This window comes from Python bivittatus, unplaced genomic scaffold (assembly GCF_059951505.1).
Source record: "Python bivittatus isolate LINGU-HERP-01145 unplaced genomic scaffold, Pbiv_v1 ctg000580_np1212, whole genome shotgun sequence".
Lineage (NCBI taxonomy): Eukaryota > Metazoa > Chordata > Lepidosauria > Squamata > Pythonidae > Python > Python bivittatus.
Genome location: NW_028277087.1, coordinates 21815418 through 21829669, shown reverse-complemented (window position 1 = coordinate 21829669; position 14252 = coordinate 21815418). Strand labels below are relative to the sequence as shown.

Here is a 14252-nt window from a genome sequence, read left to right as displayed (position 1 = left end):
TGATGTATCTCTGGGTAAGGAATTGCTAACATACTGATTAATCATGTTGGGCTTCTGAGTAGCACAAAAGAAAAGGACAGGAAAAAAGGTGGAGAACGTTCCTGATTTAGGGAGTTCTCAATAGAACCAACAGGCATGGAGCAAGAAGCACCGTTTGAATCTTCTAGCCTTGGCTGTAGAAAAAACTGATTTTGTTTTTCCAAGTACAGGAAGATGTGATAAATAAGCTTTAATCATGAATTAAACATAGATTGCTGATTATGTCTTGGGATCATGCAACTTTGGGATTAATGAAGGACAGAACTGCCATGGTCATTTGCTTGAGTTGAAGTGCTGTAAGTCGCAGCTGAAACAGGCACTTTTTCTCTGTGATTTTCGCTGCATCAAATTTTAGCTTGAAAATCTCTCAGGATTTTTTAGACCCTAGTGTGTAAAATAATCATACACATTGATTTTGCATTAGTTGGGGTTGAGGGGAGAGATTTGGGTTGGTACTTGGATTATCTTCTGAACCTTCACATTTTTCTCCTTAATTGGACACCTTCAGATTTTTCTCCTTATATTAAAATGAATTTTCTCTTTTAATATCACCCCAATCATGCACACACTAAACATAATGTTTATAAACAATTCTGGCATTGTTTGGATAAGTACTGTGTGGATAATACAGTTTCCGTATATTTCCTGCAGAAAGATGAAAGAATAAACAAGGAAGCAAATTGCTTCTGTAACTGATCTGAATTTTGCATTATTTTGCTAGCTTGTTTCGAGTTTACTGAAACCCACCAGGTTAACACCATTTTATACTGTAGTGCAAAACTCTTGACTGGCCTTGTATCCAAGTGAGAAAACATAAGTTTAATGAGAGAGTCAAGGGATCCACAATAAAAGGGGTAAATTCCTATTTATTTTCTAAGAGAGCCAGTTTGGTGCAGACTAGAAACTAGGAGACTGTGAGTTGTAGTCTCACCCTAGACATGAAGTCAACCTGGTGACCTTGGGCCAGTCACTCACTCTCAGCCCTAGGAAAAAGGCAATGGCAAATCACTTCCAAAAAAAAAAAAAAACCTTGCCAAGAAAACTTCAGGGACTTGTCCAGGCAGTCTCTAGGAGTCAAAAACTGACCCAAAGTCACAATATATCTATATCATCTATATCTATCTGTATCTGTATTATCTTCCTGTAGTTATAGGCAATCACCTCTATGGATTATGCAGATAAAGTTGGAGCAGAACAGACATAAAGACGTTTCCCTCTGTAGAAAAAAAAATCACAGGCTGAACCTTACAGAACATTGTGAAGGTGGTTGTCTGTATGTTTCTTTAACTCACACTTGCAGACACCAGGGGAGCTAGAGAGTAACAGTAGTCAAGATGGCAGGCATGACCACATGCTCAAAGTCCTGTGTCACCTGCCAGTAAAAAACAGGTGGGGCTTGGATTGTGCAGTTGTACCCACCATCTTGACTTTTTTGAACCACCCTGTAGATACAGCTGAATACCATAGTTGTCTGATGAGGAAATACTTATTAACTCTGATATCCCAGCCAGCTAGATATCCATTTAATTGTCACACCAACTTAATTAGCTTATTGTTCAGAATGCTGGTATTTTATCAAATGTCAAGCTGAGATCTACAGCTTCCCCACAATTTATTAAATAATGATCAAATAATAAGATAAGGTTGCTCTGGCAAAACATACTCTTGATAAATACCTGCTGACATCTGGTAATTGCCACATTATTTTCAAGGTGCTTACAGACTGATCTCTTTATGACCTACTCTAGGATCATGTGGATTTGCAGCTGACTTTTATAAATTAGTACTTTTTATTGTTGTACATTATCCTATGTTCTGTCAGTCCATATGAGTGGGAGAAAAATAACCATATAGACAGGAAAGGGATAATTTATCTAACCATGCCTTGAATTATTTTATTACTTCTTTGGAGGGTGAATAATACCTTTTAATGGGACAATGCTTGACCAAAAATTACTTTTTGGTAGGGGTGCTTACTTTTATCCAAAACAAACCACAATAGAACTGCAATCATAGCCTGGTTTTTTGCTGCTGCTGCTGCTGCTGCTGCTGCTTCTGCTTCTTCCTCTTCTTCTATTATTTTTTTGCCTAAACTGTGGCAAAAGATTTTTTAAAATTTTTGTTAAAGGTAAGAAAACTCCATTGAATTAAATTAGCAAAACAACTGATATGATTCTACTGATAATTATCTAAAATAGGGTTATACACTTATATACTTGCTAGATTGGACTTGGAACAACAATTTGTTCCTCATTTGATAACATCTCCCTTATCCTTATGCCTTCCATTAAGGCAAGGGTAAGGGACTTCTTGATGCTAAACTCCCAAGTCCTGTAACTGGACAATGTTTAGGAATGTTGAGAGTCATGGTCAATCAGCATCTGGAAGACTACAGACTCCTCACCTGTGCAAATTTCTTGATATCTGGGATCTGTTATCTGTTTTGTGTAGAAGAGAGAAGTACATATAAGAGAAGACCATAAACATGTCAGATTGCCTCTGGATTCAATTATTGTGGGAATGTAAGGTCAGAGCAAAATTACAGTAAGACAATACAAGGTCATGCTTTTCTAGTATTGAGATAGTAGCAGTTACATCTAATTCTCTGAATTTAGGAGCCAACAGACCAAGCATTTGCTGTAACTTGTCCCTGAAAACTTAATTTTATAAAGTATTGAGACAAACAAAGTCAGAGTTACTGCAAACATTAGCAGAAGTTTAATAAGGAAAACATAATTGTATTGTACACAGAAGCAGTGTATTTTTGATTTAAATATAATCATTTCTTACCATCAGCTGAAGCCCACTTCATTTTAAATGTGATAAGTCTTTCTGATGAGGCAGCATCCTGCTTAAAGGTGGGAAGGCCTTATTTTATCTGAGAAAATACCCATCTAATCCAGCATTCTATTTCCAAAAAGGACTGAGCAGAGATATCCATGAAGCCCATAAGCAGTGACAAGAAAGCAATGGCCCTCTCTTGATGTCTCCTCAGTTCAAAAAACCCTTTGGTAGTCAGTGATACAAAGTCTTTGATCAGAAGAGATGCCATGTATCAGCCAAAGCTAATAGTTGTTGTCTGTGCATGGAAGGCACATAGTAGGCCTCCTCAGAACATGCTTCCCATTCCTCCATTTAGTCTTCCCTCCTTCTCTCTCTCCAGTTCAAGACCCAGCATGTACTTTATTTTTATTTATGTTAATTCCCTGTAATTTCCTCATTGTATACATTGTAGAAGGAGAGCTGTATTAATCTACAGTAGCCAAAAATCAGAAATTTGGTTGCACCTTCCATGACCTTATTTTGTTAGTCTGAAAAGGTGCCATCAGACTCCTCCTGATTTGAGTCTGCAATTTCCTGTAATTCATTATTGGAATTGGCCAGGAAAGTCATGGGCTAATTCTTAGAATCAGGAGAGAAAGGAGCTAAAGGCCCTGGATTCTCTATGCACATATGTACTGCTGTACTGGCCACAGGAGTGATTTTACCCTTGCACAGATCATTTATGACTTACTGTACGCTATTCAAAGAAAATTAAACATCAACATTTTTTGATTAAAAAGCCACAAGTTTACATAGTTCATTTGTTTATGTGTAAGATAATCAACACTAATTATTTTCTTTCTTTAAAAAACCCTATAAACAATAAAGGCTACCTACATGTAGCATTTTCATTTCTTTTTATAAAAATCGTACAAAAGGAGACATCAGACAAAGTAGACATTCTAAGTACTAAAAATCTGTCTTGGAAACATACATATTCATTAACTGAACAGGTAAGATTCCTAAAATGCTAAAGTATAACAAATATTTTAAAAATTAAAGTTATCTTTCCGCTAAAATAGCAAAATACAGGAAGAGACCTCCATGCATGCAAAGCATCACCTGAAAAAGGAGTTCTCTTTCTTACATTAAAATGATGGATTCAATCCACCAGGAAGTTCTCTGCAAGACTCACCAAAATAAAGGGAAAAGACAGAATAGTGCAGCTATTGTGCAGCCCCAGCTCCTACCTGTTACAATGGGGCTTATGCAGTAGATCTTTCTAGAGGATTATGCATTTATCTTTGATTAGAGAAATTATTTCAATGCTAACAAGACACAGTCTTGTAATTCTTTGTTCAATGGTTCTTTCTGGCATGAAGGTCACTGATTGATCACACACTGTGCAAAAGTATAAAGTACATTGCTTATAGTTCGAAAATATATAGAAGCAGCTTTCCTGTATAAAGCTCTAAGTAGTTAACAACTCTTTCCCACCCAATCCAAGTACTGAAATTGCTAAAAGATCTATATCTTAGCGATGAGAAGTAACAGCATGTTCAAGGAAGCTGAGTTGAAGGCTGTTAGTTTGGTTACTGTTGAGTGCAGTAGAAATCTCCATATAATATTGTCAGTGTTACTCATCAGTGCCAGTTAAGCCCTGGCTGAAGCCACCAAGAAACTGAAATTCTGGACAAACTTTAGCAGCATAAAAAGAAGACCCCACAGAAGATATTAATTTTGACTGAATGGAAAAAAAAATTGAATGTCTTTAAGTTGGTGGAGGTCCATTAATGTATCGCAGCATTGGATAGAAAGAACGGGCAAAGTTGTTGGTTTGAGTACAGCTGTAGTCTTCTTCTGAGGCAGGGATCAAGGAGGCCAAAAACAACACAAGAAGGAAGAACAACTGTAGAGGTAATGCTGCTCGTAGGACACGGTACAAGAAAGCATACTTCTTGGATGCAACTGGATTGGTCTCTTCTCTGTCCTCCATCCTGCAAACAGAAGACAATTTACAAACTCTTGTACCAAGTGAGATTATGGTTCCAACTAGCCCTATACTGCCTGTTTGACTGGCAGCGCCTCTTCAAGACTTGGCATATCAGATTTCATGGTCAAAAACAATTTCTGGATTGAATTCTTGGAAAAAATATTATAAGAGCCACCCATTGGGGGGAGATGGGTGGCATACAAATGTAATAATAAATAAGTAAGTAAGTAAGTAAATAAATAAATAAATAAATAAATGCTTCAAAATAAAATAACGTTGTTATTTGAATTATTAAAGCTTGCAACTCTACACCAAATCCCCTGGCTTTTAATATTAAGGGACATAAATATTTCACAACAAATCATACATTGTGCATATTATTAATGTATAGACACTAGCAACTAGCTAGTGTCTAACAACTGAATTCAGCATGACACTGTGATCATGCAATTAACATGCTTTGGCCATAGAGATTAAGAGAAGACTGATTTTTTTCACTCCCCTTCATATTTCTGACACAATTCATGTCACTGAAACTACTATTTCTTTTTTAAGGGAAGTGCAAACATTCACTGGTAGCAATAGAAGCTTCTCTGGAATGGCAAACAATGCCTTTGGGGAATTTTTTTTTTTTTAATCTGGACTCTGGTACAAAGAATTACATTACCTTTCCCCCTTGTACATGGTCCTCAGCTGTTCAGCATTTCCTGCAGCTGAGCAAATTATCTGCATTCAAATAATCAATATCTCTTATTGGGCCCTAAATCTACTGGAAAATTTTGATATTTATTTTTAGTTCACAGAAGGAAAATATTTACTGAAAAGAATTACCTAACATTGCTGCTGCTGCTGTTACTCTGCAAGATCTTCTTCCCATCAACCTGTAGATATTTAAATGTGATTACTACTGCTGTCTTAAAAAATTAAAAAACCAATGATACAAAATGCACACACATTTAAACTACCCATAAATACAGTTAGCCTAACAGTATTATGGCTGTACAGTGCATTTCTTTCCCCCTCTAGCCACGACCTCTCTACTGTCAGTAACCATGGGGTCCTAAGTATTCTTTCGTAGATGAACCCTGTATCCTTTAATATGCACACGAACAATAGAATTTGCTTGATTATGTGGGCTAAACCATGACAGTCAGTACCCTCTGATTATTTCACCAAAAGCGTATAAAGACAGAATGAGGACAGGGGAATGGAAACAAATGAAGGGGGAAAAAACTTTTATAAAATAACCAACAAACAACTTGCCTTATTTTTACAAACTGGAGATTTCTCTGGTAATTGATGATATGTTCCAGAGTTCAATTCTTCTCCATTCAACAGAAATGTGCTTATGTCCTAGAGGAACAACAAGAAGAAAGCCTTACTTCTGTTATTTTTCTGGAGTTAGAGTTGGAGTAATCAGATTTAGAACACACAGTCCAGCCTACCTGGCTTCCCTGTGAGACCTTTAAATCACATGAAACTCCTTCAAGGAGCTGTTTAAGCTTCTTCCCAATAACATGGACCTTCTCATCAGCTTCAATATATTCTTCTCCATCAGATTTAACAAGCAAATATGCAGCAATTTCCTGTAGAGCATTAACTTGAAGCTGCCGTTCCAGAAGCTCTTTTTCCAGTTGCTTAAAAAAGTATGTAAGAGGAAACATTAACAACCACAGAAAACTGCTTCCTACTGGAATCATATTATTAGTTCCTCCATTCTCTGGCTGATTGTAGGATTTACAAGAGCTCTGAGATTCTTAGATCAGAGATGCCAATGAATGAACCTCTGGACTTTATACATGCAAACAATATATACTCTACTTCCCAGTGAATCCTGCTTCACGTTAAACATATATCCGGATACTGAACAGGATTCCAATGCCAAAAAGCCAAAACTAGATTCTTGGCATTCCAATACCCAATCAAATACAGTGAGTCAACCATGCTTGGACTCATCCATTGCAATAGCCCATGGGTTGTAATAACCATGGTTAGTTGGAACCCTTGTTTATATATAATTCTAAGCCAAGAATGCATTACCTTTTTTGTGATAGGTCTGCATAACATGCCAGGGGACAATTCAAAAAGTAAGTAGCACCAAACACAAGAATGGGCAAAATCAGGAAAAAAATTAAAATCGAACTGTTTATAAACCAGAACATCTGGGTTCATACAACATGCTAACACAACGTCACAGTAAGCCATAATATGAATTAGCATGATGGGTGAACCAGGTCAATGGAATATATATTTCTGGGTTTGTCCAGATTCTGCTTCCCGCTGTACATTTCCCAAACTGCTTTCAAGGTTTAATGTAATTTCTGGAACAGATTTATGAAATCTGCAGTGGGGAGTAGAGCAATCAAAGTCCCATGACTCAAAGGTGCATAATACTGGATGTAATAAACCACTAAACTAAACAGAGATGCAATAATTTGTATCTAGATGCTCCTTTTTTTAAAAAAAAATTACCATTAACTCTTTTCGACTTTCCTGTATTCTGTGAGGATCAGCATTTGGATCCTTAACTTGTGCTTGATGCCTTCGTGTCTCTGCAGCAGCCAGCCACAGCAGCAGTTTCTGATTCTGTTCATGAAAATCCTAGAAACAAGCGCTCATTTTTCAGAACATAATCATATAAGAACACATCAACTAACCCGAAGATGCAAACTTGTATTATGGCAGCTGATTCATTAGAACTACAAGCAGTCCTTGAGTTATGATGGGAACTGGGACCAGAATTTCCGTCGCTAAGCAATGTGATCGTAAAGTGCAACCACATCACTTAGCAATGGCAATCCCTGCAGTCCTGGTTGCCTTTGTTAACCAAATCCCACGGTCATTAGGCGAAGCAACTTTCTCCAGTTCCCACAACCAAAGTAAGTGGGGAAGCCAGCAGGAAGTTGCAAGCCCCAGGTCCTCAGGTAGATAAGTGACTGCTGCCAGGTGGGGGACGGAGTGAGGGGGTGCATAGGGAAAGGACAGCATGGGTTGGGGAGAGTGTGCGAGAGGTGCGGCATGAGTTGGGGAGAGTGCGCGAAGGTGCGGCAAGGGTCGGGGAGAGTATGCAAGGGTGCAGTGCGGGTTGGATGCATGAGGGTCAAGGGGGTGCACAAAAGGCATGGCACAGGTGACGGAGGCTTCATGAGGGTGCACAAGAGGTGCAGCATGGATTGGGGAGGGTGCATGAGAGGCGTGGTGTGGGTCAGGGTGGGTGCACGAGGGTGTGGCACAGGTCAGATGTGCAAAGGTTGAGGGGGTTCACAAGTGCAGTGTGGGTCATGGAGGGGGTGCAAGGGTGCATGAGAGGCATGGTGCGGGGGGAGGGTACACAGGTGGGGGAGACTTACCCCAGTGACTTGTGATCCTCCTTGCTGGCTTCCCAACTGACTTTCTGGGGAATGTGACAGGGAAGATTGCAAATGGCAATTGTGGTTGCAGGGTGCTGCAAATGGTTGTAAGTGTGAATTGGTTGCCAAGTGCCCAGATCGCGATCACATGACAGCCAGAACTTCATGACCACAATTTGTTCAGTGTCATTGTAACTTCAAACGGTCACTGAACGAATGGTTGTAGGTTGAGGACTACCTGTACCATGGGCATTTGCTAACCTAATAATTTTAGCTTCTTAAGAATAAAGTGGGACAAATAATTGTGCTATTTACCTGACAGTGAATCAGAGCTTTTTGTAAATTCTTCTTCCAGTTCTCCAGTAAAAGATTTGCCTTCTCCCACCGTAAATTTACCCGTCGAAGTCTGTTCTGAAGCTCCTTGCATCCAGTGCTGTCTGCTTGCTTGAAATCTTTGCTGGTCAGATTAACAGACAGCACAAGGGCCTTGTAATTATTATAGGCTTTAAACATATCCTGATAGGGAAAAACCAGATGAGACTTCTATGTAAAAATAAATACAGCAGCAACTTCCTTCTATTTATTGGCTGTATATGCCTTTCTTCTAGTAGGTCAGTGCAATGTTCATAGGACTATCTCTTCCTTCGCTTTCTCCACCACAACAATCCTGTGATGGAGGTTGGGCTGAGAGGTGATTGGCCCAGTCACTCAGTGACCTTTCATGGCTAAGGTTGGACTCTGGTAGACCCAGACCACCATCTTTACTAAACCACATGCCTCTCATTGTATTCTACAAATTGAATATTAGTATCCTACAGTGTATTCTACAAATTGGGAAGGAAAGCTGATAAACTGCATTAAAACTAGCAAAGTAGATTTTATTATTGTTTGTACTGGAACCCTGATATAGTACAGTCTTGCATTTAACCAAAAGCAGTGTACTTCCAAACATAACATGTGAAAGTTGGACCCACTCATTTCACTGGAATCTATTGCTATACTATGGGAGCTTTCTAGTGTCTGTACTTCAGGATGTCCTTTTCGTATCAAGTGGTCTTCAGATGGACTTCTGCACAATGACACAAGAGAGAGTAACCCTACCATCATCAGAACAGTATAGAATGGAGAAAGTGCATCTTCTCCAGAAAGTGGAGTGCATCCAGAGACAAGGACAAGATGTGAAAGAGGCACTTTGCAATTTGCACTGTTTGCATGTGCATGCACAGACAGCACTTTTATGGGACTATTAGCAAAGTGAAAGAAGTACCAAGCAACATCTGATTATCCAGTGTTGACAAAAGAATGCAAGGTTAGGCAATCTGTCTGAACCAGCAATACACTGCATACGTTGACCACAGGGATTATTTTTCTTTTTCAGCTTTTTTGATCACCTTCAGCTTCTTGACTCTCTGCTCTATGGCCTGAATACTGCTGACTGGTTGTGGTTCTGCCTCCTGCAATCCCTCCATTTCCTCTTCCATTTTATCCAGCCAAATATCAATATTGGTGAGGTCAGAGTTCAGCTGTTGCCACTGCTGCCACGTTTGCTTCATTCTCAGCTTGTTGCTTAGGTCTTGAACTTGAATGAGTTCCCATCTCTCAATACTTCCTGTAGGTTAGCACAAAATTACTCACTTTTTAAAAAGCTTTGAGTCAGATCAACATTATTTTGGTCACATGCTAGTCTCTCATGAACTCAAGTTCTACAATATACTAGTTACAATATGAGCATGAAGTCTGAGTTAATTTCTGTATAGCATTTTAAGGGTGGTGCTCCTTTACAATAATATAGTAATAAGACATTATCTATAGTTTTTTGTAATCAGATTATTTTCACTGAACCCATTTGCAATTCACAACGCAGTAAATTGAGACGAGGAGGTAGCAGAGTTGTTAGATGGTAGAAGGGATCATACCACTTCAGAACACTAGCACATCTTTCTCCCATGAATAAAATTTTACTACAAATAAAAAACTTGCAGAGTTACACCAGTGCTCTTTATAGTTTAACTTCCAAAAAGTGTATTTACAGGAAGGATTATTCTAAAATAGAAATCTACTGCACTACCTCTGGATTCTGCCAACTTAATTCTCCTGTGTGTGAATATTAAGCCAGAAATAAAGGCACCAAAGTTTTTGGTATCAGAGGAGATATTTTATTTAATGTGCTCCTGCCCAACTACTCACTCAGGTTACTATCTTACCATAATCTGGAGTAGAAGCAGTAAGAACATATAGACCTTTCTCCTTTGTAGTACTTAGACTATGAAACTTTTTGTCATCTGGGAAATCCACTGGTTCCTCCCTAATGATGTTTCAATATCAGTTGAACATCTTGGAGTTTTGGGAGGCCTTTGGTCTGATCAATGCTTGATTTTTTTTCTGTCAAGTTCCCTTGTTTTTGTTATTTTAATTTCAGCTTGTTCATCTCTTTGACCATCTTTCAGTAGTATATTAGCTACTCTGATCATTTTATTTTAAAGTAACCATCATAATAGCACCTACTCATATTACTGTTCCCTCTTTTCCATTCCTTTTCCCTCTGTTGAGATTTTAAGGATCTTGCATTTATTTATTTATTTTGTGCCTATTCTTCAATTAAGAGAAATCTAGCATTGATGGTGCTATTACGTAGAGAAAAATTGAATCCTAAATTGTTACCTTCACACATACACCAATATATTACAAACATTTACAGGAATCATGGCTAACATACCTGGCTGTTTCTCTATGGCTGAAATACCAGCAAAGTTCTGGCTATCTTGGGAATCTTTGCTAGGCAAGATCCTGGAAATGTCTTTCATGTCATCCATACTCCTACTGCTCAGTGGCTTCACCTGAAATACACCAGTTCAGATCAGAAAGTAAATAACTGTAATTTTACTGTAAACTGCCCAGAGTCACCCCACAGTGAGATGGGCGGTGACAATTTTGAAATATAAATAAATCAGTCAGTCAGTCAGTCAGTCAGTCAGTCAGTCAGTCTGTCTGTCTGTCTGTCTGTCTCCTGGCAATGTATCATCTTCTCAAACTCATAGCACAGTTTCACAGTGATCTATTCTTTATTGAGAAATTTAGTAAATTGAATATAAATTTCATATCCCACTCTCCAAGTCTTCTTATCTTGAAAAATCTCCACTACTTTATATGTGCATAACATGTAGTTAGCCTGTCAGTTACCAGCTAATCTAACTCAGTTTTCTCATGATATATAGGTGTCCCAGACTTACACTGCCTGGTTTGTAGGGTGCACTGGATTCTTCGCTGTTTGAGAAGACACTTCTAACCATCTCTTCCTGGTTGTATGAATGCTTTCGGCAAGCTGTGTGTTCTGAAGGATGCCATATGTGAGTTTCAGCAGATTTCCCTGTTGTGCAGCATGGTAAAAGAAAGCCACAGAAAATTAGATGTAAGGGTGAAGGGGGAAAAAAGAGTTAAAAGCATTTTGCAGACAAGGAAGAACCAAATGAGGGCATGAAAAAATGGAAAATATTGCCATTTGCTTTGCAAAGCATGCTTGTTTGCAAACATGTTTCAGCAGTGTTTCATGGGCAGTGAAATGAGAGCCATGCAGTTATGAGGATTTTTTTTTTTTTTTGAAAATGCCCAAAGACAATATGAGTCACACCACCATCAAAAAGAGGAGGTTGGGAAAGGTTGAAAGTGCTTCTGGGCATGATGCATGGCCCCAGCAGTAAGCAGAATGAAGCAGCTTATTTCAGGAGGCAACTTTGGGGATTCTATTATAGGTCAGCTAATGGTAATTATTTAGTTTAATTATATTTTTTACCATTAGACCTGGAGAGAGAGATGCCACTCAACTCTTCTGTCTGAAGTATCAAAATGTCTTCAGCTTCTTGGGCTGAGCATGTGACTACTCAATGAAGTTTTTAATGTTTGTATGAGGTTCCATTCAAGAAGATATTTGAATCTTTGTTTTTTGAAAGAGTAATGAGTGTTCGTTTTGGGATAAAGAAGGATCCAGATTGTCCTGTCAGACCCTAACCTGAATGGCAAAGGGGAGCTTTAAAGCAAAGCTAGGTTGTCTTGCAGGTGAAAAGAACCAGCCACACTGTTGATCCATGCCACATTGTGAGGAACAAGCAAGACAGGCTTTGGTGCCTTTATATTGGAATGGAGAACTAAAAAATGCATAGTCTTAACTTAGGTAGAGACATGTGCGGATGGTGTAGCATTAAATAAACAAAACCGAAAAGAGAATCCACCATGAGCCAACTGGTACATGGTGTTGATACAAGCTAGGGAATCAGAAACCTGCATATGAGAAAGGTGTGAAGAGCACAGCGTGTGGCACAGGGAAACTGTCATGTTGAGACACATGCAGTAGCAGGTGCCTACCAGAAGCCGCTTTCAAAGCTTTTGTGGTCATTTTAAGATATGCCTCAGGATGTTCAGTGATTTCTACATCTGAAAAAAGAATAACGTCACCATTTGCTTTGCAAGAGAGTCTGTTCACTCTTCCCTTCCCACCCTACAAGAATGCAGCATTACAGCAGCCCCAGATGGATCCTGTAAAATATCTATTAATTTAGCATTCTTTTTCTCAGTACAACTAGTTGTCAAGATGCCCTTAAGTAAGGTATAAAGGCAACAACCATTTAGCTCCATGGCCTTATAAAAATATTCACCGTTCAACTCATTTTGCCATTTTTCTTCACTGTTATTTTTCCTAATAGTTGTAAGAAGAAAAGGCAAAGGAATTAGCCACTAAGTATATAGATAAAGGGAATAAATCAATGGGCAAAGGCCCTCAATGGTTTCTCCTTTATTATGTTTATGATTTGTCTCCTCCAACGTTTGCTGACATCAGAAAGTCTTCAGAAGTCTCAACATACAGAGCTTTCATACATTGATTGTAGCCAGGCTCTGATAGGGGAAAGCCACATTCATATTTTAAGAATGCCTTCTGAATTTGTTTTTTAAATGTTTGGTTTGCAGCAAATGCATTAAGTGGGAGGGATCACTTTCTCCTTAAATAGTACATATATATACAGTGTTTCCTACCCAGGCACATTTTTTCTTGATTGACCCAATTGACTGTGTTTTTCCACCTGATTTTCTACAAGCCCATATGGGAAAGGGAAGCAGAACCTCTACCTGGGTGAAATATTCACAATGCAGTACATTGCTTTTTCTCAGTATTGCTTCCTACTCTCCTAGCTATGCACTTAAAGCCTTCCTGGAAGTAATACAAATGAACAAGAAGATATCTGGACACAGAAAAAGGAAAGGTTCATTTTTTTCTACATGTTTACCAGCATAACAAGTTCCTTGCATTAAGTAACTAGCATATCAGGAAGGACTATGCTAAATTTTTCACCTGATGTGGTAGTTTTCTGCATGCAGTGATGCTTTACTAACATCGGCAAATTGCTTTATAGCAGGTCTAACTATTTGTCAGTACTATTCAACACAGTACAATATGACTAACAATGGCTCTCCAGAGTCACAAATAGAAATCTTTCAGGTCAACGTGCCAAGTATAGGTTATTGCCAGGCTGGGAACCTCTCCTCTCCTTCAAAAATATATTATCCACACTTGTAGAATGAAATTGTTCGATCCAGATATGATGGACAAATATGTCCATTTCACTTTCTATCCATTTCTTAATTTTTCCATTCTCGAGCTCATTCCATCCCATTTTTTCTAATATACGAGTTTTTGTTCTGCCTAGTGTTCTAATTTTTGTAAATAATTTATCTGCATTATAATGTATTTTTGTATGTCTTTAATATACGTTTGTTCATATCCTCCCCTAATACCCAGATATTTATAGCTTTTTCATTGGAGAACTGCATTAACATTTAGGGGCTGAATACTGACAAATGACAAAAGTTCCAGTTTTTGCACTGGTTCTGGTAGTGCAATTTATCAGAATCATATTTTAATTTGCAACGTTGCATTTTAAGGTAACCCAAACAAATTCTTCCTTAATTCTTAAGTCTAGATAGCTTCCATTTTAGTCTTCCATCTCATTCCGTGTAATATATAAAATGGATATGACTGAATTTGGAACACAGGAAAGCTCAATTGCTGAGGGTTCAAGATTAAAAGCTGGGTAATTGCTTTTGTGTATTTTTTGTAA

At 38.4% G+C, this 14252-nt stretch overlaps 1 protein-coding gene across 6 annotated transcripts in view; it reads right to left on the bottom strand.

Moving 5' to 3' along the window:
• Positions 1 to 2716: 2716 nt before the first annotated feature.
• Positions 2717 to 14252, bottom strand: part of SYNE2 (spectrin repeat containing nuclear envelope protein 2) — a 231703-nt gene continuing 220167 nt past the window's right edge. For 5 of the 6 annotated variants that reach the window (XM_088149745.1, XM_088149747.1, XM_088149749.1 and 2 more), the window contains 10 exons: positions 12505 to 12573; positions 11376 to 11512; positions 10862 to 10982; positions 9537 to 9754; positions 8461 to 8661; positions 7268 to 7396; positions 6241 to 6432; positions 6059 to 6148; positions 5627 to 5676; positions 2717 to 4799 (listed from right to left, as the gene is read on the bottom strand). In XM_088149745.1, the coding sequence (XP_088005871.1) occupies positions 4574 to 4799; positions 5627 to 5676; positions 6059 to 6148; positions 6241 to 6432; positions 7268 to 7396; positions 8461 to 8661; positions 9537 to 9754; positions 10862 to 10982; positions 11376 to 11512; positions 12505 to 12573 (1433 nt within the window). In that variant the 3' untranslated portion in view covers positions 2717 to 4573. The remainder of the gene's footprint in view (positions 4800 to 5626; positions 5677 to 6058; positions 6149 to 6240; positions 6433 to 7267; positions 7397 to 8460; positions 8662 to 9536; positions 9755 to 10861; positions 10983 to 11375; positions 11513 to 12504; positions 12574 to 14252) is intronic. The other variant, XM_088149748.1, reaches the window with a different exon arrangement.